The sequence below is a fragment of the Oryzias latipes genome, chromosome 20 (genome assembly GCF_053564925.1).
Source record: "Oryzias latipes strain Hd-rR chromosome 20, Olatipes_Hd-rR_3.1".
Classification (NCBI taxonomy): domain Eukaryota; kingdom Metazoa; phylum Chordata; class Actinopteri; order Beloniformes; family Adrianichthyidae; genus Oryzias; species Oryzias latipes.
The window spans coordinates 726,896-753,577 of record NC_136256.1 but is presented as its reverse complement, the minus strand read 5'-3'; the positions used below and the strand labels follow the sequence as shown (position 1 = coordinate 753,577).

The 26,682-nt window shown below is 43.4% G+C and overlaps 1 protein-coding gene and 1 long non-coding RNA gene across 2 annotated transcripts; one reads left to right on the top strand and one right to left on the bottom strand.

The window, feature by feature from the left end:
- Positions 1–11,632: 11,632 nt before the first annotated feature.
- LOC144988478 (putative ferric-chelate reductase 1) lies at positions 11,633–21,355 on the bottom strand. The gene is made up of 15 exons (XM_078938916.1): positions 21,100–21,355; positions 20,109–20,245; positions 18,975–19,069; positions 17,064–17,160; positions 16,588–16,776; positions 16,407–16,508; positions 16,177–16,321; positions 15,522–15,629; positions 14,775–14,890; positions 14,129–14,215; positions 13,930–14,021; positions 12,561–12,619; positions 12,341–12,481; positions 11,904–11,926; positions 11,633–11,827 (listed from the first exon to the last, which is right to left on the bottom strand). Exons 1-15 carry the CDS (start codon positions 21,275–21,277, stop codon positions 11,744–11,746), a joined length of 1,653 nt encoding a protein of 550 aa, XP_078795042.1. The 5' UTR covers positions 21,278–21,355; the 3' UTR covers positions 11,633–11,743.
- Positions 14,161–14,879, top strand: LOC144988479 (uncharacterized). Its single transcript, XR_013652409.1, has 2 exons — positions 14,161–14,291; positions 14,743–14,879. It is a non-coding gene; the product is annotated as an uncharacterized LOC144988479 (long non-coding RNA).
- Positions 21,356–26,682: the final 5,327 nt, after the last annotated feature.

Genomic DNA, 26,682 nt, shown 5'->3' with positions numbered 1-26,682 from the left:
ATTTATTGTGCTTCTGACTATTGATGAGATATAGTTAATTTGTAACTTTAGAGTACGTTTTGATTTGTACACCATTTGAGTTCTATTTGCAACAACTGTTTGATTTTGATCAGAATATTGTTTCTCCTGTTTTTGTTTCCTAAAATGATGATGGCTAATCTGATATGTTTCAGTGCACTCAGCGAAATGACTGTGGTTTGCTTTTGTTCAATTCTTATTTCTGTTTTTTCTGACCCTTTCTAGCTCAGGTTTTGTTGTATTGTCTTTGATCTGACACTTGATGCTACATGTTCCTGAGTTCCAGATACTACCACCTTCAAAAAACCTTTCAACTACATCAACGCCAATAGACTTTTGGAAACCACTCAATAGAACTCAGACCTATATCCTAGTTCCTTTTTGTTTTTTTGTATTGTTTAAATGTTTTGTTCTGTTAATAGAATCAATTGCATTTTACTTTCATCGCTGTCTTGTTTTCATTTACACACCTTGGGCTCCCTGAGACAAATTCTGAGTATTTGAACTAGTGCCTAGCACTATAAGTGTTACAACACACATGAACACACATGAACATCGACACGTTCAACACAAAGACAGCTCAGACAGACACGTGTCCAGCATATTCGTGTGAAGGTCAGCAGTGGCGGCGCTCAGTCTGTGTGTTCTGCTGTGGAAAATGATGTTCTAGAAAATGAGGCAAAAGAGGGGGGGCGCCTGGTCACCCCCATGCTACCCCCCCCAAATACCCATCTCATACTCACCCAACATGTGTCTGAGACCCTCAGCTGGCAACCACCAGCTGAGGGTCTCAGAACCGTCAGGACAGGAAAGGGTTTCATGTTATCAGGATTCTTGTGATTTAAAGTGCTGCTGTCACTTTTTCCAAGAAACGTTCTTCCTTTCAGTTTTCTTTTTACTGTACACCAAAAACAAATGTTCTGCCTTTAGTTAGATGTCAGTTAGATGTCAGGAGTTCACTGCAGTGTGGGAGAACCAGCCTCCCACAGAGCATTTTCCATCTGTTCTTCTTCCTTCTGGGGTCTTTGGCTCAGATACTGGGCCAGATGAGGGTCACTAATCCTCTCCTACTTGGCATCACAAATACTAAAGAGAAAATCCTGGACTTGAGGATTCTCTCTGGTTCCTGTGCAGATCACAGAGGACCTGTCCTGAGAGAAGCCCCAGCAGCAGGTCGGATCCCTGAGGGAGGTGTGGACGAGCTGTATGGAGGAGAAGCTGCTGCTGAGCGCATCCTGACCCCGGTGTTAACAGCAAGCTCAACCACAGACAGGAGAGCCCAGCAGGTGCCGATACCAGAGGGTCAGAGCTGCTCTCTGCCCAGCTCAGAGGACATCTGTGGCTCCTCCCACCCCAGCAGCAACCACCTGTTTGACCACTTACCCTCACACAGCAGAAGCAAACTCAGACTAGGAGCTGTGCAGCTGTCTGAAATGGTTCACTTTGAATTTTCACCATTTACGTTTGGACTCAGGGGAGGATGTGGATGCGGTGGAGACAGTCCAGTTAGCTGAAACTTGTTGAAGCACAAGGCTATCCTAGGTTCCTTTCCTATTTGGTCAAAAACATAAAGACGCTGATAATGTATGCCTGCTTTAGCAGGTTAGGGTTCGATTCCCTACGGTGCTCTGCCAAATCTTTTGATTTTTTACATGGAAAGATGAGCGTTGCAACCATAAAGGTGGATCAGTGCTTATGTCCACCTGAGGACCAGAGAAGACGGCTTTCAACATTTGCACTGCTTGGTTCTGTGCAGCTGACGCCCCCACGCTCTGTTAAGTCATGGTGAACAATGTTTTTGTTTTCGTAAACCTTGATCTTGATTTTCTCCAGATCATTCCGACTGCATTCATCATGTCTGATGAATTAAGCTTTAATCAGCTTTCTTGGAGACATTTTGGACTCTGAAACATTCAGTTCTTTCAAAAACAAGTTTCTTCATTGAACTTGTATGTCAGGTTTGAGTCTGAGTTTGAGTTTATTTAGGTGTCATGTACTCATGTGTCCAGCCTGCATGGGCTTATAAGACACTGGAAGACACAATACAGAAAATGGCCACCCAATAACTAAAATAACAATAAACAATAATTCACCCAATCAGAGTCAGCAGAATACAAAGTGTCCGTTCTTATTGTCCATGCCTTTGCCTAAAATGTTCCCAAACAGAAAATGTCATTTTCCAATAGCTAACGTAAAATGTTATCTTCAGAAACCAAAACAAATCAGGACATTTATTTTCTATAACTTTATTCAAAGTCTGTTTTTTCATACAAAGGACGATAAAACAGAAAAGGAAATTCCTCCTCCACCACTTGCAGCTCAAAGACTTCACAGTCTTTCCTCCTCTGGAATGCCTTTGTAGCACCCTACTTCCACCTGTAGGGGGCGCAGTCCTGCTCTGAGTTGAATATCTTTGTCCTCTTTTTAATTGTACATAACATATGGCTGGAGAAATCAATTTGCAAATAAGTTTATAACTTTGGTTTTTGAAGCAGTTTCACTTTCCAGTCTTTTTCCTAAATATCAGCTAAAGTTTCTTTAACATTAACCATCTTACATTACAGAGGACAAAGTATTAAACAGGGATCAATATGAGCTCTATCCCAATCCCAAATGTTACGTGTAAGTCACCAGCCGGTTCCATCATCTGAGAACTTCTGCTCTTTGTTTGATCACAAAGGTCCCCCCCACCATGTCCCCCTCTATGGCAGCTTTAGTGGTGAACCTGTGTCCACCAGGAAGTATCTCATTGCTCTCTTCTGGACCTTCTCACATTGAAGAGCATCTTCAGACTACTGCAGTGTTAAAGAACACAGATCCCACCACCGTACGATTGACTAAACGTGTCAAAGCTTAAGCTGGTCATCAAACAGGTGGGAACAAGGATTACAGGCAAACGAGTTGTTGTAATCTGACTCCCACTTGTTTAACACCTGCTCAAAGTCACAGTTTTTAACCCTTGTGCTATCTTAGATGACCCCCCCCCCCCCCTTCCATTGACGTGTTCTCCCTACCATGACAAAGGTGGATAAAGGTGGAAAGATTTCATGTAATCCATGGACACCAGTGAAGATCACAAATCATTGAAGAAAAAAAGTTCAGAGCACTGTCTAGTGGGTCTAGATGACCCAACTCCCAATGGTAAAGTGGATAGCACAAGGGTTAAACAATTTGTCACTGCTCTTGACAAGGAGTCAGCAGCATTTAAATACCTCCAAGATCTTTTTCCAAAGCTATCCGAGGCTAAGGTCAGGGCTGGTTTCTTCGTCGGACCACAGATCAAGAAGATCATAGATTGTGAGGATTTTTCAAAGCTGTTGAACAGGACAGAGAGAGCGGCTTGGAGCAGTTTTGTTGCAGTTGTTCATGGCTTCCTAGATAATCACAAAGCTGAAAACGCCAAAATGGGATGCAGAATGTCTCTGAAAGTCCGTATCCTTGATGCGCATCTCGACAAATTCAAGGAGAACATGGGAGCTTACTCTGAGGAGCAAGGCGAGCGGCGTCATCAAGATATATTGGACTGGTCTAAAAGCAGATATAGCTCTACTGCAGGAGACCCATTTATCGAATTCTTTGAATCACCTCATGTGCTGCTCACAATTTCCAGTTATATACTCTGCCAGTTACAACTCCAAACAACGAGGAGTTGCTGTTTTAATTAATAAAAATCTTAATTTTACTCATAAGGATACAGTTACTGACCCAGAAGGCAGATTTGTAATCATTAATATATCCATTCAGAATAAGGACTTTTGTATAGTGAGTGTTTATGGCCCTAATGTTGACGACTCTTCCTTCTTTCACAGATTCTTCACCTCACTCTCAGTTCACTCTGACTCCACAATCATTATAGGAGGAGACTTCAACCTTGTTTTGGACCCTGAACTTGACAGACTCAGCACAGCAGCAAATCAGCGTACATGGCGATCTGCAAGTATTCTAAAGCAGTACATGAATGATCTGGGTCTCTGCGACGCGTGGCGCTCATGTCACCCAAGCACTAAAGGGTTCACCTTTTTTTCTCCAGTTCACCATTCACACTCCCGTTTAGACTATTTATTAATCAGTAACTCTCTTTTAAAAAATATTCAAAGCTCCAATATCCATCCAATTATTATCAGTGATCATGCACCAGTCTCTGTAAACATTTCTAGGGAAAAATCCACACCCTCTGGTACAACCTGGAGGTTTAATACGTCTCTGTTAAAGGACCAGGAATTTCTTGAATTCTTTAAAAAAGAGTGGGCAACCTTCTTAGACTTCAACAATACTCCAGACATCCCACCGTGCGTTCTTTGGGAAGCAGCAAAGGCAGTCATGAGAGGGAAAATCATTTCTTATTCAACGCACAAAAAACGCAAAGAGAAAGCAGATTTATTAGAATTAGAAAATAAAATCAAAACCCTGGAGACTGCTTATGCTGCCTCTGCACAGGAACACATTCTGGGAGATCTGAAAAATTTAAAGCTGCAGTTAAATGACATCATTAATAAACAAACACAATTTCAAATACAAAGGCTACGACTTGAAAGATTTGAAAACTCTAATAAATCTGGCAAATTTCTGGCTAATCAGCTTAAAATTAATAGAGAAAAATCATCAATCACCTCTATTATGGACCAAACAGGAAATGTCCCCCATGACGCGGTCAAAATTAATAACGCATTTGAAAACTTTTGTAAAAACTTGTACACACCGCAGATCAATCCGTCAGAGCAAAGTATTGACTCATTTCTTAATAATGTAAACATACCCAGGCTAAATGAGGATCAAATCACAAACTTAGATTCTCCGCTCTCGCCGTCTGAACTTCATGAAGCTCTGTTACTTATGCCCAATGGTAAAGCACCAGGGCCTGACGGCTTTCCTGCTGAGTTTTATAAAGAATTCTGGGAACAACTGGCACCAACATTTTATAAAACTGTCACATCTATTAATGAGAGCCAATCAATGCCACCTAACATGAACTCAGCCAACATAATTCTTCTTCTAAAACCAGACAAAGATCCCACTAGTCCTTCAAGCTATCGCCCTATTCCTCTAATCAATGCAGATGTAAAAATTATCTGCAAAGCACTAGCACAGAGAATAGAAAAAATCACTCCTCACATAATTCACTTCGACCAGACTGGATTCATCAAAGGCAGACACTCGGATGATAATGTCCGTAGACTAGTTAATATAACAGACTTTGCCACCATTGAAAACCAGGAAATGACGGTACTATCGCTGGATGCTGACAAAAAGCCTTTGACAGAGTTAATTGGAAGTTCCTTATTGCCGCCCTCCATAAGTTTGGTTTTGGAAAAGCATTCATCAATTGGATCAAAATATTATATCACAACCCCAATGCATCAGTTAGAACTAATAAACAGACTTCAAACAGGTTTTTTCTTGGAAGAGGAACCAGACAGGGCTGCCCACTCTCTCCTTCTCTTTTTGCTATATTCATTGAGCCTTTAGCTGCAGCAATAAGACAGAATGAGAGCATTATAGGAATAAAAACCAAACACAGCCATCATAAAATTAGTCTTTATGCGGATGACATATTACTGTTTTTAAGGAATTTACATTCTGTAAATGAAACAGCAATGATCATAAATGAATTCTCCTCCATATCAGACTATTCCATTAATTGGAATAAGTCTGTGTTATTACCACTCAATAGGAATATGGAACAAAGACTCACAATTCCAGTTAAAACAGGAAATATCAAATATCTGGGTATCCACTTTTCCCCCAAACTATCAGAACTGGTGCAGCTAAACCACACCCCATTACTGAAAAGCATACAGGATGATCTAACACGCTGGACCAACCTGCCTCTGTCCCTTATGGGCAAGGTAGCCACGGTTAAAATGAAAATCTTACCCAAGGTTAATTATCTCTTCTCAATGATTCCCACACAACTGCCATTAAAATGGTTCAAAACATTAGACTCATCCATATCAAGCTTTCTATGGAACAACAAACCTGTAAGAATTAGTCTATTAACTTTAAAATCCGCAAAAAACTGTGGAGGATTAGAATTACCTAACTTCCACAATTACTTTCTTGCAAATAGATTGCAATACATCTTAAAATGGTTAAAAAATAATCCAGAAACCAACTCATGGTTAGACTTGGAACAGGCGTTATGTGGAAAGATCAACCTGTCAGATCTTCCATTTATTAGTCAAATAGTTAAAAAACAGGATTGTTTCAAAAGCATTAATATAAATGCCACTTTAACAGCCTGGTGGGAATTTCTCAAAATATCAAAATCACCAATTCAACCGTGCAAAATGACACCCATCTGGAACAACCCGGACATCCTTATAAACAAAAAATGATTCACTTCCCAGCTTGGCAAGCAGGGGGCATAAAACAACTAGAGCACGTAATTATTGATAGAAGATTCATAACTCCCCAGGAACTTCAAGACAAACATGGAATAAATAACTTCTTGGAATATCAGCAACTTAAATCAATTATTACTAAAAAGTTTAAATACAGAGACAACGATTTAAAGCTACCAGATTTAGTTACCACTCTGATTAATTTTTCAATGAATAGAACTCTCTCCAAAATATACAAACTTTTATGTAATTTAGATAACAATATTGCCCTTCCAACAAAAAAATGGGATGCAGATTTGAGCATCAGCACAGATGAAAGCTTCTGGTCAGAACTCTGTCTAAACACCTTTAAACTGACAAAAACTCCAAATTTGCAGCTAATCCATCTCAAAACTCTTCACAGAATTTACTACACTGGACAGAGGATGTTCAAGATGGGTCTCAGTAACTCAGACATTTGCGAGCACTGTGATAATAATCTACCCGACAGCTACATGCACGCACTGTGGTTCAGCACACCTGTCCAGGCTCTCTGGCAGCAGGTATGTGCCGATTTATCAGTCTGGCTTAAGGTTTCAATCACGGCCTCACCGTCACTTTCTCACCGTCACTTTTCTCCAGCGTTTTTCGCCACGTCTTTTGTGTTCACACCCAGGCGATTTTCGCTGACGATGAGCCGAGCGAACATGCAATTTCATTCACTGACATTAGATGGCGCTTAATGTAAACAGAAATACTCCTGTACACAAGGTGGCGCTGCGCAACTTTACGCTTCTTAAAGTCGCTTTTCACTCAGAAGAAGAGAGCAAGTATTTACGCGATTGTCAGAATAATACAAAGAAAACATGAATATTTCAAGCACCAGTAGCTCCAACTGGTACTTGGTAAGGGGATATTTTAGAATGTCCGTCATTATTTCTTCTCGGCAGTGTAGACGCTACTTGGCGTCTATCTTCTTCGCTGGTATATGTGCTCAGCAAGGCAGTTTTGTGTTTGAGCGCCCCCAAGTTGTGTTTTACTGTAACTTCAGAAGCTCCAGACACGTGTGCAAAAGCGCCATTCTCATTGGTCGAATAGTTTTCAACGCGAGGCGTCAAAAAAAAAAAACGAACCCGAGGCGTTTTTTTTTTTGACGCTTTGACGCGTGGCGTTTTTTCGTGTCGGTGTGCACACTCACATTGGTGCCCTTTGTTTAGTCACTAGGCGTTAAACGTCGGCGAAATTTCGTCCCGGTGTGAACGGGCCTTAAGAAACAGCTTTTTTCCACAGGCAATTACCATACGGAATACACATACCTCCACCAATCACACCTCACTCTGACTTTTTACTACAATGTTTGCAATATCCTGACTGTGCAATAAGTCAATATTTATTATGCTGTGCTCACAGCAACTCATCTCATTCCATTCTATTGTATCCACAAATATGTAATATTTAACAGTTTCTGTACATATTGTTCATTTTTTTGTTCAGAGTTGTAAATACAGTATTTCTATTTTTATTCTTTTTTATTTTATTTAACTTCTTCACTCCAAGGCTGCTGCAATGTCATTGTATCCCCATGTTCAATGACAATAAATATCTCTGATTCTCATTTGTCAGAAACACTTTAAGTTCCTCTCACAGCTCATGCACACGGGCCAGCACCTTGCCGTGCAACAACCATCGGACCTCCGTATGAAACAGCCAGGCTTTAGGCTCCCATTTCCTCACACAAAGCCGCAAATATGCAACTTTTCACGGGTCGTGACTTCACAAAGTTTACCATGCGTACAACATCATCCAACACAGGAGCAAGGTCTGCTGGTGAAGTCTTGGCTACGAGGGCTTGGCGGTGTAAAAAACAGTGCGTAATGATCCCATTTGGGTTTTTTTTCCTTCACACTGCTTACAAAGTCTTTGGTGCGCCCGACCGCGGCTGCAGCTCCATCAGTCCAGACACTCGTGCAGTTTTCCCACTTAAGTCCTCCTTTTTCCAGATATTCTGATGTCACCCAAAATAGCCTTTCAAAATAAAAAGTTTTCTCTGATTATGTCTCCATCCACAAAACGCACATTGGCCAAAAGTTGCGCATGTCCACTTATATCAGTAGACTCATCAATTTGCAACACAAACGTATTACTGATACAGATCTTGTCCTAAACCACACTTTTGATGTCTGCAGACATCTCATTAATACGTCTGGAAATTGTGTTAACGGAAAAAGGGACTTGGTCTATTTCTTTAGCCGCTTCAGGTCCGAGCATCTCATTTACAGTGGTTTTACAGACAGGAAGTATTAATTGCTCTGTGTTGGACTTTTTGGATTTAGCCACAAGTTCAGCAGCATGATAGCTAGCTTTAATGGCTCTCTCATTTACCTTTGCAGTTTTTCTCATGAAAGTTGCCTGTTTATCTGTGTGTTCACGCAGGCGAACAAAATATTCCACTTTTTGTTTTGAAGTGAAGGGTGTTTCGTTTGGAGATGGCGTTTGAGTTTACTCGGGACCAGAGCCTCGTTGGAGAGCTTTTCCCCACATACCAAGCACAATGGAGTCTGTGTTCTTGCATCACCGCTAAAAGTAAATCCAAATGAAAGATAGCTTTCGTTGTATTGCCTCCCGCATTCTGTCCAGGGTCCAGTTCAGAGCCAGAATTTTTCCTCTTCAAAAACTTATCACTTTCACCGTTGTCCTGTCTTTCACAATGTCACCGTCAACGCCACCTGCCGCTGCAAGCATGCAATTAGTTATCTGCTGCTGCCACCTACTGGTATGGAAGAGTACTGAAGAGTAATGAATATTCTGCCAGGCGCTTGAATGCACAGGCACACAAATTGATAATTTCCCACGGCACACTTGACAATATCTTGCGGCACAGTGGTTGAAAAACACTGCACAAGATAATATCTGAGGCACACCTGCTTGTGTGAAATGCTCGTCACCATGGCATTGACTATACTGTCTCCGCTGATGTTGTCTTATTCCTGCTTGTGCGTCATGTGCTCACTTTTTTAACCACGGTCTAGTGTCCATTTTTAGTCATTTTAGAATAGAACAATGCAGAATGTGAAACTATACAGTACAGTGGCAACCTGTCCTGGGGGGCCCTGAGTTGTAGATGGGTGGGCCCGGCCCGTCTTCTGGGGCCAGGTCTGCATTAAAGTTTGTTCCATGCACTTGTGGGCGGGTCTGCCTCCATGACGTGGTCTTTGTCTGCTGACAGCTCTGGTTTCAGACTCAGTAGACACACCTTTATGGAGTGATATTTCTGCCACCACGTTGCACACAAAACTTTCTAAGTTGAACACAAAACTTTAAGTTTTTTGCTCAAAAATTTTTTTTTTTGCTTTCAAAAACTTTTTTTTTGCTTTCAAAAACGTATTTTGCGTTTGCAAAACGCTTTTTTTCCCGTGCGTTTGTGTCAGATCTCGCTTTTGTCTTCTCTTTGATTTTGCTGACTACTTTGAGCGCGACTTAGCGTGATATGACTGCCACTGGCATCGCCAAAAAGAAATTCTCAAGCGTTGTGTGTCATCACACTTTTTTTCTATTTTTGCTGAGTTAAGTTTCGTTTTGAGGTGACCAATCTGCCATCAAACAGCTGCTGATTGGACCAGATTCTAACCAATCAAGTGTCTCTGAGGGTTATTGACGGATATTGACGGTACGCCGAGGCAGACATGGACTTAAGACTTTGTGTCGGTTCTGTTCGTACAGGGTTCTGCCGTTTTCAACGATTCTGGCCCGTTTCTCTCAGAGTAAAACCCAGAAGGAGCAGCAAAGCAGCTAAAATCAAACAGAGTTTAGTATTTATTCATGTCAGTGTAGTGATGAACGTGTTTAAATTGTCTGCAGCAGAAAAAAACGTCCGAGCTCTGACTCTTCCAGCAGGGAAGCAACACTTTTTAAGATTTGTATCTGAACTATTGTTTTATTTTAGTCAAAATTGTTGAAATATTAAGAGAAAATAGCATTTTTTATGACTAATATTTTTTAACTTTGGACAAACGCTTACAAGTTCTAAAACATAAATGATAATAAAAGTCAAAAAGTGCCTCTTCTGTGTTATATACATTGAGTCTCCTGTGGTGAACCATCATTCTTCTGATTATTACTGCTGTTCATCTGATCCTAAACACGTGTGCAGCATTAAATAATATGTGCTTTGAATCTTTTATTGTTTTGTTTTGACAAACAGACCTTAAAGAAAATCACACTTTTCACTAATATTTTCACAGATCACACAGACCTGTTGATTTAATGTCAGCAGATAAACTTTACAGTTTCAGGAGATCCTCAGCCATAAATTCAAAAATTTGACTGAATAAAAATGAACTATTGCTAAAAAAAGAAAGTATGAATTATTGTTAAAATTATGTTTAAAAAAATGAAAACGTCTTCTTCCAAAAATACAAAAATGAGGGTAAAAAGAGCTGGTTCAGCCTCTGAGCCTCGGCAGCAGACACCATGTTAGATTCATATGGCGATTTGATTGGTTAGAATCTGGTCCAATCAGCAGCTGTTTGATGGCAGCTTGGTCACTTGGTCAGGTCAAACAGAAACTTAACTCAGCAAAGATAGGAAAAAAGTGAGATGACACACAACGCTTGCGAATTTCTTTTTGGCAATGTCAGTGGCAGTCATATCACGCTAAGTCGCGTTCAAAGAAGTCAGCAAAATCAAAGATAGGACAAAAGCGAGATCTGACACAACGCACGTAAAAAAATGTGTTTTGCAAACGCAAAAAACGTTTTTGAAAGCAAAAAAAAGGTTTTGAAAGCAAAAAACTTAGAAAGTTTTGTGTTCAACTTAGAAAGTTTTGTGTGCAACGTGGTGGCAGAAATATCACTCCATACACCTTTCCTTTAAACCGAGTCAGAAAGATGAGCGGCAGTGAAACCGGAGCAGCACACGCTTCAAACGCCATCCCACACTTCCTTGCCTCATTTGTTGTTTTGCTGACACCAGAACCAGTTCTGGGATTTCTGAAAGCTTCTCAGCTTCATTTTTTCGGTGAATCCCCCCCCACACAGGTCTGTCCGGTTCTTGATGGCTGTTTCCTTATTCAGAACTCGGTGAAACTGCTTCATCGTCAGCCCCCCCCCCCCCCCTCCTTAAATTCCGTTGCTTTGCTCTGTTCAGGTTTGCTGTTGGCAACTGAATAAAAGAGAAATGTGAAGACTGTAAATTATTCTCCACACACTGAATTCTTCCTCTTTTGCAAAAGTTGAGAATTCCAGTGTTGAGCTCCTTTGCAGTCAAATCAAACATATCCAGTTAGAACACACAGGTGATTGTTCTGTTTTGTTTAATTCAAAGTTTTTATCAGCCACACATCACTTTCTCCACCAAAGTCCAGCCCTTCTGGAGCTGTGGAGCGCGGTCCAGGTGAACGTTGGCGCTCACGACGTTCCGATTCCAACCAGCAGAGCAATGAGAAAGGCCAGGTTCCCCATCACATACACCATCCTCAGCACCACACTTTGCTGAAAGCATCATTGAAACAACATGAAGTCCTTTGGAGCATTGTTTGGTTGTTAGCATTCACCCTTTTACTCTTACCGTTCTGGAACCCGACACTTCCACTGAAGAGAAAACAGGAAAAAAAGATTTCAGACTTATTGAAGGACTGAACATTCAAAACTGACTGCAGATGCAGACAGATGAGCAGATTCACTTCAGTCCATGAACACCGACAGGCTGATCAGCTGATTGATTCCATCTGCCAAGTTTTCGCAGTAAAATGGAAAACTGAGAAACGTTTCAGTATACTGAGTTCCAAAAGAAAAACTGTAGTTTTCTATCCCGGAGAATTGCTCTGGCAGAAAAAAAGGCCTGCCTGGAATCAACCATAAGCCTGACTGAGGGAGAATGTTTTAAAGACAGACATGGTCTCTACCAATAATTCTGAGTTAAAGTGTTGCATTTAGGGGCCGAATTTCAAAGAACCCAACACTCAGAACTGTCCTTTAATGTGCAATAAAGCTGCTGGAACATACCTGCTGTGTTCATCTTCCACCGGATTTTCACTTCAAACAGGAAGTAGAACAAAATATCCCAGCCCAGGAAACCTCCCATCACTTGCATCAGCCATCCATGTGTGGAGTCAACCAAGCTCAGGCCGGTGAAAATGGCCGCCACTGTTCAAAAACACAAAGACGCTGCTTTCAGACGTGGCAGAAGGTTTCACTCAGCCTATACCTTAATCTCAGTACGCACCAGCCAGAGCCTTGACTGCCACTGCGTTTGAAGCGTGAAACCAGTTGAAGAGAAACCTCCTGTCAGGGAGAAAGAGAGCCGTTATGGTCTCCCACCAGAAGAGGAATATCTCTTTTCATTTCTTTCTTCAACTTCATCCACGGCTCTAAGAGCTGCAGGAGGCCTGAACACTCAGTAGAAGGAAAACGCCCCAAATCTTCTGTTGGTTACAGTATTTCAACTGCAATCATGTGGACCAAACAAACCGATTATATCTCTGAATCTGGCTTTAAACCATTGCAGATTGTTGCAGATTACATTTAGCACCCGGATCTTCATCAATCAACAATCTTTTGACATCCCATCATCCATTTTAGAACATAAACACTCACCTGAGCACAGGTGTTAGCTCACCTTTGCACTAATAGTTTGTGTGATTGAATGAAATGTTTCACACTAGTTGGTTTGAAGGCATAGGTTTGTGTGTGTGAACAGTATTTGTATTGTGTACATGTTGACATGTGGACATTTTTGGAGCCAATAGGTGTGTTGATAACATTTGAGTGTGTGTGAACAGGCCCCACCCCTTCTAGACCTGTATTACATCTGAACCTCACTGTAATGAGTGTAACCATCCAGAAACGTGTTGCTTTATGCTATTTCATGGTTTTACCCCCCCCCCCCCTTCCTTTTTCAAAAATCACCCTCCTACACTCCCCCCCCCCCACTTCAACATCTCTCTCTCTTCTTCCCTCCTTTCCTTTTTTGTCTGGTCCAGTTAAAAATAGTTACAAATACGATAGAGATGAAAAAAGTTTGGCCTTGATTGCAAAAGGGGTTTATTCAGTCATACCTCTGGTTTGTCAGAAGATTAATAACCCCTCTTGTTAAAGTAAAATATGTCCAAAATCTCAACAGCCCCCTTCCGCCCTGAACACAATCACTTTAGACCCCCCCCCCCCCTCAAGCCGGCGTTTAAGAGCTCTGTACGCCAAGAGCACACGCCACAGAGACAGCTTCTTCCCCTGAAATGTTGCTCTGATGAACTTTGACCAGTCCCACATTTGTTAGACTAGCTTAAATGTTTTCTTTTTTTTTTTTACACCTGTTTATACTTTGTCCTTGTTTGGCTCTTCCTCTACATGAGAGCATAAGACACCGAAGCCAAAGTCTGAGTATGTGCTCTCCTACTTGGCCAATAAAGCGGATTCTGGTTCGATTTCTTAATGGTTTAATGTTTGTTGCATTCTTTGTGCGGTACCTTAAAAAGCTTTACTGAGAGAAAGGCAGTGTCTAACTCAGCGGTCCAGGAGAATGAGTCATGTTAAGACCATGTATGACAGATGCGTGCACAGTGGTGATCTGTGATCATGCACAATGAGGTTTGTACCGAGGATGTTGGGGTCCACAGCGCAGCAGCGCCCCCAGCAGTTGCAGCAGAGACAGGATCATAACCAGGCATCCCAGCACCGGATGAGCTCCCTGTGACACACAGCAGCATTAGCAGCAGCAGCAGCAGCATTAGCAGCAGCAGCATTAGCAGCAGCAGCAGCTCAGCAGAAAGCCGACGAGTGTTGGCGTGCACTGACCCCAGCCCAGTCCCCGGCATAGACAAAGGGAAGGATGAAAGCGATGCAGGTGGCGATGACAGTGACGCTCATCACAGCCACGTGGACCTGCAGGGACACGGGCTCACATCATGATCGGGAACTTTCATCACAAACATCCAGGAGCCTCTCCATGTTCCAGCAGGTGAAGACACACCCATCAGAGCTGGGGAGGCGTGTTCAGACACATGAGCACTGCAGCATAGGAACAAGCACCTGTTTGTCTGAGTCTCCATAGCAACTAGCTGTGGCTCCTCCTGCAGATCTCATGCCACTGTTGTTGTCTTTGCTATGTTGGTCATCACGTTATTAGAAGTGTAGACATAATTGGATGTGTGAGTGCACGTTACTGTTATGTATGTTGTAAATGTGTGTGTTTACACAGGTGCATGTGAGTGTACATGTGTGTTTGCATGTCTGTGAGTGCACATGTGCCTGTATTCACGTGTTTGTGTGTACGCATGTTTGTGTGTGTACACGTGTGTGTACACTCGTGTGGTGTGTGTGAGAAGGGTGTCTTCAAGAGCTTGTAAAGGAAAGTTTTCTTCCACTTTATGATCAAATTCTAAGCTTCTTTTTATCTCACGTCTCCGTAGCGACCATGGTGGACCTTCTGAGACAAACTCACCACAAACCAAACATCCTTTCCCAACAGCTTCTGTCCTTTCGCGGTGGACTTCATGTATCGAGCAAACATCATTCCCACCGTGGCAGTGGTCATCCAGGATGTGAGCATCAACGTCCCTGAAACAGTCAAACACCACTCAAGGTCTTTTTATAGCAGCAGTCCTGAGTGAGAACGTCTTGAACTAGAAATATGGTGCAAACAAGGCTGCTGTCTTACTGAGAACAGGCTGTGAGCCAAGAGAGAGATCCGACTAAACTTTCAAAAACTGAAAACATTTCATCTGGTCTTCAGAAAATCAACTACAAGCTTCCTCTAGTGGGAAGAAGAGATTTTTTAGCAGGTTTTGGGCTCCAGCAGGGGCCTTTCAGAAGCATGTGCAATAGAGAGACGGGCTTTTTAAAAATGATGTCTCTTCTAGGGACCACAGATCCCAGACCAAAAGAAAACACAGAAGAACCATTGATTTAAATGTGGCCCTCAGACTTCAGACTTTTCCACTTTGACAGAGGAGGGGGAGGGGCTGTTCCTATTGTCTCATTTCAGTGTACACAGAGATCAGGATCGTTAAGTATTTTAAATATTGAGTATTTTACAGGCCTTTAGCAGCAAAGCTGCTCTTTGTCACCTTAACAAATATCAAGGATGCTTTCCAAATCACAGCCATGAGAGATCTGTTTTTTTAAATAATCCTCATGTTTGTTCATTAGTGTTGGTCAAATGAGTGCAGACAGAAGAACAGGAACTCACCGTGTGCTTGGATGATCTTGGGTAATCCAGAACTTTGGCTCGTCTGCGGATTGGAGACGTCCATCTTATCACTGCTGACAAAAGTTCCTGTATGTTTCTGGATCTGTCCTGTTACACACACCGAAAGCTGAAGGAGGCTGCAGCCAGCAGGCTTGTTCACAATCTCTACAGATACAAATGCTTTGTGGGGTTTCAGGGACTTTGGGAGCCTTTGAACTGTCTCTGCTGTCTGCAGGAGGCAGTCTCCTCTCAGACCGTTTCCCTTTGATGCTGCTGATTTCTTTCACAGGACAGACAGGGTGGGACCGTCAGATTCAGCTTTTGTGTTAACGCAAACGTAGATTTGGAATTAAAGGTTGTCGGCTCACATTTCATGGGTTCTGAGCAGTAAACAAAGATCACGGATGAGGCGATTGTGTCCAAGCTTCTAGCTTTACAACAAACGGGCATTTAAAAGCAGCAGTGATTTTCAGGGAGTTTGAGTTACATGTAGGAAGGCATCCTTTGTTTCCTCACTGCTGAGAGCTCTAACACATGAAGACACAGCAATGCAAACAGCAGCTGCAGTCATGAGCATGCTCAGTCTGTCATGCACAGCTGAGGCTGCGCTCACAGGAGGACGGAGCTGGAATCTGAACATCAGGTGTGTCCTTACCGTTGCTGCTGGGTCCGTATGCATAGAGGAGGTAGTAGGTTGGGCTGCTGACCGCCGCCCTCTGAGTGGAAATGGGGTTTGAGGAAACAAAGACACACTTGATCACGTTGTTCTTGATCGACGCCTCCACATCAGATACGTTCCCCTGTGGGACAATGGAGGCCATTTCTGCATGTGCTTCAACCGTGGCATACAGGTTTAGTCACAGAGCGTGTGGAGACGTTTGGTACCAGAGGCAGGGTGGATGGAGTCGAGGATCCTGTAGAGAAGGCGTGTTGAACCGACACCAAACCGTTAGCCGCCACGCCACAAATGTAGATGTCATCGTTTCCCTGCAGACACACAAGCATGAAGACATTTGAACAAGCGCTCAGGTCTGCTCCCTGCACCCAGGTGCTCCCTTCCATTCACCATCTCCTGATCATCAGAGAATCCAAAGGCGATGTATCCGCTGGAGGGACCGGACATCTCGTAGCTCACTCTGCCGGGAGCCAGTGCCGTGGCTGACATGAAAAAACAGCTGCTGCTGACAGAAGGGTCACAGTCCGAGGGCCGGCTGAGGCAGATCTTTGAGGTTCCACAGCCGCTCTTGGAGATGATCTATCGTAGAAAACACCAGGTGAACTCTGAACACACCTTCACACCTTTGTAGCCCAGCCCCATGACGCCTCCTGCAGGACTTTCAGGACTTTCAGCCTTCATGGACTCAGAGAGAACTGAAGGCCCACCTTCTACTTCCTTCTGGTTTCTTTTAAAAGTTTCCATCTGCAACCAGATCCGTCTCATTTTTGAAGGAAAGGGGTTCAGTCGGCTCCATCACATTTATCCATCACATTCACTCTAACCTCAGTCATCAGGGGTTTTAGCTGTCTAAGGTGTTTACTCACATCAAGGGCAGACGTGCTGGATCCATTTGAAGATCTACTCAGGGACAGGCTCTTCACGTCCACCCAGTAGACTTTTTTGCTTTGTACAAAAGTTGCGCTGCAGAAACACATGAAGGCACCTCAATGAGTTAGTTAATGCAGTCTGGAGACTCTCTTCATCTCCAGAAGATGTCTCCCTCTCCTCTGCAGAACCACAATGACCTATGAGCATCATTGTGTTCATGAAGGCATCATCTGTTAGGCTCATGAATAAACAAACTAAGAGCAGTCAGCAATGTCCTTTTATAGTTTGGTTTGGTTCAAGAAACTAAACTAAACTAACTCAGTGGTGTCTGCTGTCACCTGTTCAGTGTTAACCCCCACCTTTATCCTGTGACTGCTGCCTAACCCCACCCCCGAACCCCCTGACCCTTTTGCAGGAGGAGGTGGGCATAGACAATGGAGCAGTGACGTGCAGTCAGGAGAGGCAGGTGAGGCTGTGCCTCACCTGTCATTATGGGAAGAAAAGAGAAAGAATTAATTCAATTATTATATTTAATCAGTAATTTGTGCTTTGCAGTCATTTTCCATTTAAATTTACCATTTTTGGGTGTTTTTTCTTTTCAAAATCGCTGAATTTCCGCATTTGCCGTTCAGATACTAAGTGACGTGCGATGAGGCACCAGCCCGCTGAGCCTCACCTTGGATTGCGCAATACCAATGCAGTCAGACGGTACTGCTGTCTCTCTGTATGTCGGTTCAAATCACTTGTACTATATGAGCTGAGTTTACATAATTTAGCAGATGTATATGATGTACAGTGTTTGTTTTTATAAATAACTGTATGTGAGGGACGTGTTTCTTGTGCTGAGCGCTAAACGCCGGCAAAAAAGCCGCTGGGTGAGGCCAGCAGTTCTCGTGCCTCATGTTAGGGGGCGCCGGTGAGCCCTGAGATTATGACGCTATAAAACCATAGAAGAAGTGACAGCAAGCGGCAAGTCATTTTCTTCAGAAGGAGCGGCGTATGGACTTTATTTACAAGTAAAGGTAAGACGATAATAACGTTTGTGCTTTTTTCTATGCTGCAGTTTGTATATGAAAAAAAACATGTTGAAATGATATTTTAAACAAAACACGTTAACTGTTGTCAATCAAATAGTGAATAAGTTACTCAGTATGGTTCATGTGTTTGTAAATCTGACTGATGACGTCAGTGCCTCACCAGCCATTAACCTCACCGCACGTCACTGCAATGGAGTGACGAATCGGGTTGTTTCTATGCTGCTGACGAAAATAGCTTGTTCTGCGAATGACTTTTCCCACACTGACAGGGAACTCTGAATGTCCCGTGGGCTGTTTACAGACCGTCCTGGGGCTAGTTCATTTGTATAACCCATTACATGCACAAAGACAATTTAAAGTGCTTTACATAATACATAAAGATATATTAAGCCTTCATGCTTAATATCACTAATATAGCAACAGTGAAATACTGGAAACTATTTTTTGATTTAATTGAAAAGCTTTTCAGGCTAGAAGTCGTTAAAGGTGTGATGACTGAAATAGACATTTGAAAGAAGAACTGGGGGCCGTGACGGCTTCTGGAACCTTCTGATGCATGTGGGCTGATGGTCAAAGACTCTCTGCTGTCGTAGTGTCAGTGAATGCACCGTTACCCATGAGTTCTTGAAGCCTTTCAATTGCCTGCAGTGTTCTCCGTTCTATTGCTGGTTTTTGTCTGTTCTTGATCAGCTGGGAACTCTGTTCCACATCCATCCTCAGTCTGGACCTCAGGCTCTGGTAGACCTGGTGACTTTCTTCCTCAGTCTTTGAGGAGTTTCATGACTACAGCATTGGAACAGCTCCCTCTGCTTGTCTGAGCCAAGGCTCATTCCTCTTCCTAACCTTAGGGAATCAAAAGGCAACACTCACTGGAACTCAATGTCTTTCACTTGGGATGGGCTGGGTTGCCACGTCACTTGGATTTCAGTCTTTGTAGAGGCGGAAGTTTGGGAGACAGCTGTGTTCTGCAAACATAAAACATGTGAATGTGAACAGCTTCACTCTGTGGAGCTCCAGGAGGCCTGATGACCACCAACACTGCCTCTGAACGGTCTCTTTAGTCAGAACGCTCTGCTCATTCCGCTCACAGGTCCATCAGATGGATGTGCTTCCTCTGAGGAAGGGAACTCTCTAAACCTGCCCCCCAGCAATGGATGACCCAAGTCTAGGTTCTCCCTCGGTGTTGAGAGGATGTTTCCCCTTTCCCACCTGAAAACTTCCTCAGTCCACACCAGTTCCTCCCTGCTTGCACCTTGTTGGTGGAGCCCTGCCTTCTCACCTGTGGTGTCCACCACTGAATTTTCAGCCACCAACAACTTTAAAGCTACACCTCAACCGCAGAAGCACATCTATAACTAGAAGATGACTCAGTGCAGCTTTTTTTCCAGTCTTGATTGTTTTTGTCTGCGCCACGTTAATAGAAACCTTTAACACAACAATCCAGATCCACAACGGTTCCAGGTTTTAGTGTAAACACAATCAGGACTCAACCACAAGGACCAGACTGATTACTGGAAGCTTCATCTGGGTCTCCTTCTTCTTCTTTGAATGGTGTCCAGCAGGCTGTACACTAGTGTGTGTAATGCTGCCCCCCAGCTTTTCTGGGTCTTCACTGCTGCTCCTGTTGATTTCGTAACACAGCTGTTGCAAGGTCAGCTCCTCATTTCAGCTTCCCGCTGTTGTAATTCAAACGCGCTGATAAGCAGCTGCTGGTTCGCTCAGTCTAATCAAAGTGTCCAGGTGCTTCAGGTATGAGATCTACTGATGCCACCAGGCTGGTCTCCCTGATGGCAGTCACTCCAGAAGCTTTGCACACTCTGTGGAGCACTACAAACAGCCACACCAACAGCACAAAGCACATTGAGGAGACCCTAGACCCAACAGCTCAGTACACAATCACACTCCACAGAAATGTTCTACCGAGTGTAGAATTCAGGATCAACATGGGTGGGTTTTGGTTCTGGAGTTCAGGGCCAGCATGGAGAGCTCTGTGAGAAAACGTACCGGCTGGTTGCTGCAGGTGAGGAGCTGAGCATTAGATGATGAGATGGAGAAGGAGCCCACAGGAGTTTGACTCCCGACTTCTCTGGCCTGCAGCAGGAATCCCATAAACGACTTTCCAATTGGAGCTTGGAGGACAACTTGGAGGGAAAGAGGAAGCGAGTGTCAAAGATACTGGAATGTCAATTTCTCTCTGGTTTGTCATTTTTTTTCTGTATTGTTTACAGCATCTGCACTGAGAGTCCTGTGCCTCCCCCTCACACACCCACACACACATCTTTTTATTGTGGGTGTGTAAAAGTGCAATGAGTTCAGTTTAAACTAAAAGCAGTTTTAGGAAGACACAGATCAGCAGCAGTGGCCTGTGACTCATGAAATCCACAGAGGACGCTCTCTGAACTGAGAGACTGCAGACAGATCTTCAGCTGCCCCCGGGGGCATGAAGAAGCTTCTGATGCTCCAACTGATGATGTCAGACAAACATGAACCCCCACCACAAATGTGGTGGAGGAGAGGTGTGGATGAGCCTCTTGGTGATGTCAGACATGTGGTTGGGTGTTGGTTTGTGGCCCAGCATCAGCTGAACCAAAGAAATCCACAGCAGCTGTTTTTTTAGCTTAATTAAAGTGTGTAAACTCTGCTGATAATGACGGCAACGCCTCAAAGGTTACAAAGTCTGCTGTCAGGAGCACTGATAACAGGAACTGTTTGCAGACACCATGACCCCCTCAACACAGAAATGAAACATCATTCACATCTTCTCCATTCTGCATCTACAATCAGCTGCTATCTGCTGGGAATCTGTTGCTGCGGTGACAAGACAAAAACCATAAAAAGAATCCAGGACTCTCTAGAAACACTTCTGTAAAACCACAGAGAAAACTCAACGTTCTGTTGTTGCTCATTAACCAGCTGCACCTCAGCTTTACTTCAACCCTAACATGACACTGAACACAGAGCCATGAGAGGAAGGACAGCCCAGCCTGACTCTTACCTGTCACTGACTGTCCCACTGTGTAGCTCCTGGATGATGCAGCCACGGTGTACGGTGATGCTGCTGTCTGTGAGCTTGTCCCGTGCTGAGGTGTCAGGTCATCACAGCTGGAGGTGACTTTTCCGTTCGGGTAGCTCCAAACCACTGGAACCATGGTGAGAAAAAGGAAGAGCTTCATCCTGACCGGATCCAAGCTATTCTGCTGAAACACGGACTGCCAGCCGCTTTTGGGCTCTGCTCTGACAGCAGCTCAGGTGAGTCACACAAGGGCGGGGGAGGGAGGGAGGGAGGGAGGGGCCTCTGTGAAATGACACCACTGTAATGCTGTACAACTACACCAACACCTAAACAAAACTACAGAGAGTAACCATCAAAGTGTTTCCTAGATAGTTCACCTATCAGCTATACAAGCATCTCATTGATTTTCAAATGTTTCATGAATAGCAGAATCCAGTTCAATTCATGTCATTCCAAAATTCATCTAAGTTCATGAGGATGACAGTTTTTGTCAGGACAAGTCCTCTAACAGGAAGAAACATCCAGCAGAACCCGACACAGTGACGACAAGCATCTGCTGTGACCGGCTGGGCTCTAAGAGAAAAACACAAACCCTGGAGCATCTAACACAAGAGAAACAGCTTTTTCCAAGCCCATAAGCAGTGGGACTGAAGCTTTAAATGCCACCTGGAACGGTTGTTTGTGTCTGTCATGCGTCAGGCAGGATTTCTCAAGTGTTGTTTCTTCTTGGACCTCTTTCTGGTAATGTGGTGTCCTGTGTTTCACTAGAAAAGCTAGTAAACAACATAAAGTCAAAGCAGGAACTACGGTGGCCCAGGAGGCTCACAGCACAAAATAACACACTACAATCCGTCACAACACAAAAAAATCATTTCACAACATTACAAAATCAACTCACAGCACAACACTTTATCTCAAAATGGAAGAATACCTTCAATGGAAGTGGCACTGCTTTTATTCTGAAACTTCCACTGGGCTGAGTGGCTAACAGAAAGTTACGTCACAGTTAAGGAGCTGTGGCGGGAATTGGGTTGCCAGATTTGGCGGTTTTGGTTCTAAATTTGCCTAACTTCATTGTGCTATTTTTTTTATTATTGAAAAGTGTTATTTTTGGAAGATGTGTGCTCACTTTAAGTAAAAATGCAATTTCAACACTTTTTGTCATAGTCCCTCTGTCAGTCTCTCCTCCCCTCCCCTCCCCTCTCTGCTCTGCTTTGCTGATTGGACCCAGCTGTGGACACTCATTTTATCACCTGCCAGCCTTCTTAAGGAGCTCCAGCTCCAGCATTCATTGCCAGTTAGTTGCCCCTTTATGGTGCATTACCTGGTCTCAAGTTTTGTCTCTTGTTGCTCATGCTTCATGCTAATTATCATTCTCTGGCTCATCTACAGGACAAAATTCCACGGGTGTCTACCTGTGTCCTAACTCATCACGAGCAGCCTGATCTCCAGCAGTCCTCCAAAACCTCCAGCCTCGCCACAACTCCAGGCTACGCACAATTCCAAGCCTCGCCACAACTCCTTGTTTCGCCACAAATCAAAGCCAAGCTTCAACTCCAAGCCACGTCACGACTTACCTCAAGTTCCCGGTTCCTCTCCACGTCACGACCACAACTCCACGCTGCATCACCGGTCCTCGTCCTGAACAATAAATTAACTTATCCTCCATCTAACTCTCCTGAGCTCTTTCCGGGTTCCAGTGTCTGGGTCTGGGTCTGCTTCCCATTGTGAATCATGACCCTTTTATTTTGAAAACCAAATCAAATCTTTAAGCTGACTCACTCCCGTCATCAAACCACGGACACTGTTGTCTTCTTTTAAAAAACAGACACAACAGGGTGGACATCAAACCAGGAAACAGATCAATATTAAATGACACCCCCCCCCCCCCCCACCACCACCACCACCACCACCAACACCCGACAGACACAGCCATCCATGCTTGTGATCAACCCGTTCATCAGTGTATCAGGTAATGCCCTCTCGTGAACTTAACCAGTAGAACTGGTTGGTCTCCTTCTGGTGTGTGCATTTGACCTTTATGGATTTCCCCAGAGCTTCAGGATTATAACTGACAACATACCATTCACTAATGCTTTTTTAATCGCGTGCCATTTCTTTTCTCTATCCTTTCTCCACATTTCATGCCCTGTATTGTTGCTGCTTTTTAGCTGCAGTTGAGTCATTTCCTTCCAAATTTATGGATGACATTTAACCATCTAAACCAAGCAGTAACAACTAAATGCATATTTATCCAGCTCCAATCAAATGGAGTGAATTAGGTCACCATTTTTTTTCCCAACAGACACCACCATTACAGACGACATCAGTAAGCAGTGATTGGTCTGAATCGGTCTGAGACATTGTTTCTATGACAACCACTCTGGCAAATCACTGTCACAAGAACACGACTGGATCCAAATGCAGCAGGTTTATTAGCTCAGCTAAAAGTCCACAAAGCTAAATCAGGGTCAGACAGGCAGGGGTCAATAACAGGCATGAGATCATCAGGAGAGTCAAGATCCAGGCGAGGGTCGGGGCAGCCAGCAGGGGTCCTGGAACAGGAAAACAAGTCCAGATATCTTCTTTCACTTTCAGCTTTTTCCCATCAGGGGTTGCCACAGCGAAACAATCTCTCCTTCGAGGATGAGTTGCATGGTTAACTTGGCAATGTTTTACGCCAGATGCCCTTCCTGACGCAACCCTCTCAATTTATCTGGGCTTGGGACCGGCACAGAAGCAGAGAAGGGAATAGGGAGCAGCCTGGATTTGAACCCTGGTTTCACAGACGGAAGGCGCCGCAAACCAGCACGAGCTGAACCAGCTCCCGAAAACAAGTCCAGATATAACACTCTGTAAGTAAGGGCACACAGGCACAAACAATACTTCACACTGAGTGAGGCTCAGTACAGAACTTAAACATGCTGTGGTTGATTGAGTGAATGAGTCAGGTGTGTGGCATCCAGAACGTGCACGCTGCTTTCAGTACTCTAGAGATGGTTCCTGCTGGTGACCACAGGGGGAGACAGAGCTCTGACTTCTGACAATCAGCTGGTTAAAAGGCCACACTTTGAACCAGGCTTCACAAAATCTGTCAATCAAATATTTTAAATGTTGGTTGTGGAGGGCAGGCTCCACCTACTTTTAATGAGGCATCTTATTGGTCAGTTTATAGCTTGTGAGAAAGAAAAAAGAGGACTATTGAGAACATGTTGAAAAATAAATCAGAGCCAGAACAGTTCCTCTGACCATTAGAATGACCGTTTACTCATTACATACTGACATAAGGAGTAAAAGCTGTTTATTTCTCTATAAATGTCTATGGGATTTAGACGTCTTGAAGCCAACATGTGTGTGTGGGGCTGGGGGGGTCCCTGAGTCCAGTCCTATATACCATCAATACAGCTTTGTCTTACAGTTCCCTTAAGGTTCTTGCAGGCTTCTTAAAGAACCTCATGAAAATGGAACGTACCATTGTTGTGTGTGTGTCAAGTATTTGTAAGGATAATGTAAGTTACACACATTTAGGAAATATGGGTGGTTCTGTTGTCCTTCACACAGCAGTCCAGTCATTAGAAAGTTTCACGATCCGGCTCCTTACTAACTGTTGGCAAATTCCACAGATAAAATCTGCAGGTGATACGTCAGTCACTTACGTAAGTGCCTATGTCAACACAAATTACGCTCTGACCTGATAGAGAAGCAGCTTGTTCTTTATATTAAGGAACCCTGAGAGAGCAAATGAGCAAAGAAAAGCAAAAGAACTGAACTGAGAAGAAAAAGACATAGAAAGCATGGCTTGGTAAACTGAAACAGGAACCTGGTGTGATCCAGATAAAACTGAACTAGCTGAAAATCACAAGGACACAAAAGCCACAAAATGTCAATGTCAGTTTGATCAGAGTTTCACCAAAAAACACATTTGCATAAAACTGGCAAAACTGTGACATCATCACAATCCTGTCAGAAACCAAAAGCTTTTTCCAAGGCTGCAGGACTGCAAAATAGCATCTTTGTATTTTTGTGTCGTAGCTTTGAAAATAATCACATTCCAAATACGTAATAAGCCTGGTTTATTCAAATGATATGAATCTCTAGCTCAGTGAACATCAGTTAGAACAGTTCAGCTATAAAGCATTGGAACCTGGGCTTTCTATTTCATGAGTAAAAAGAAACAAAAGCTGGAGAAGATAAGCTTCTTCCTGGATCAAATTTACTTCCAATATTCATTTTCGTCAACATTTTTTACTTTTCTGAGCCGAAAGTCCAGCATTCCTCCTGTCTGTGCATGCTGCAGGGAAACAGTGAAGGGTTATGGAGAATTTGGGTCTGTTGGGAAAAAGGACAGAGCAGCCGCTGATCTTTATCAATACCAAAGACACAACCACTCTTTACCACAACTCCACCACACCTGCCTTGGATGGGTACAGACCAGAGGAGGGCAAACCTATTTACTCGTGGACCATGGGGGGCTCAAAAAATAACCAGGAGTGATGAAAGGAGTGTTTTTGTAATCCACCTCGGGTGCAAAACCTATGAGTAAAATATGTGCTTTACTTTGAAATGAAAGAAGAATCGTCTCCAAGTACCACTGTTTCTACTGAAAGGACTTTTTTCATCATCAATCTTCTCCTGGCTGCCTTTGATTCAAAAACAGTAGGAGATGCCATTCCACTTGTCTGGCCAAATTCTGACACACATTTCTGTGTCACTATTTAGACTTTCAATCAAAGTTTTAACATCTTTCCTTATTAAAAATGAAAGGTGACACCCAAACACAGTCATGGAAGGGAGAACCCGTCACTGTAAGGGTGGGGTCATAGGATTGCACAAGGGTTAAGGAAAGTTCTGTGTAATCTAGTGAGGAAAAGGCAACAGTGGAGATGAGAAATCCCTCTGAATGGATGATTGGGAAAAAAGCTCCAGCAGAGCCAAAGCAATGTGTGACTAATGTGGGACACACATGAACTTGTTTTCTGTTGAACAAAGCTTTTTTTTGGGCATTTCATGTCTGGAGTTGGAGTTTTGACAGAGGGGTGGAGACATCAGGTGACGTTTGGTGGTGTTTTTCCATGACTGCGTTGCACAGAGCATGCTCCAGCTGGAGGGAGATAAGAGAGGATTCTTCCGTCTCTAAAGTCAAAACCATGCATTGTCCTGACATGATGGTTGGTTATCATTGATGCCATTGTTCAGCAACTAGCAGTTATTTTTCAGTCATGGCTGGACTTACCTTAGCTCCTTTGTGATTCAAACAAGGATTGTTTATGACACCTGAGCGCCTGAGTCACCCAGTGTCCTCAGACACTCAGCATGACTCAGCACACATGTTCTGAGAAACCCTGTTCCGAGTTAGAAGATAAAACGGCAGATTACCCAGCATGTCAAGAACAGAACGCACATCTGTTTGTAATGTTTCAGAATACTAAACAAGTGGATTTGTGAGGCAAAAACAACACAAATGTGAGGGACAAAAAGGAGTGATATGGAAACACAAATGTGCTCAAATAAAAAAGGAAAAAAATGACACACACAAGCAGAACTATAAGTAGACCAGCCTCCCCA

Coding starts and splice junctions, on each gene's coding strand:
- LOC144988478 (XM_078938916.1), bottom strand. CDS start 21,277: ATGAAGCTCTTCCTTTTTCTCACCATGGTTCCAGTGGTTTGGAGCTAC. Junction 16,777..17,063: donor CCAGCACGTCTGCCCTTGAT/GTGAGTAAACAC, acceptor TTTCTACGATAG/ATCATCTCCAAGAGCGGCTG. Junction 16,322..16,406: donor CTCCATCCACCCTGCCTCTG/GTACCAAACGTC, acceptor ATTGTCCCACAG/GGGAACGTATCTGATGTGGA.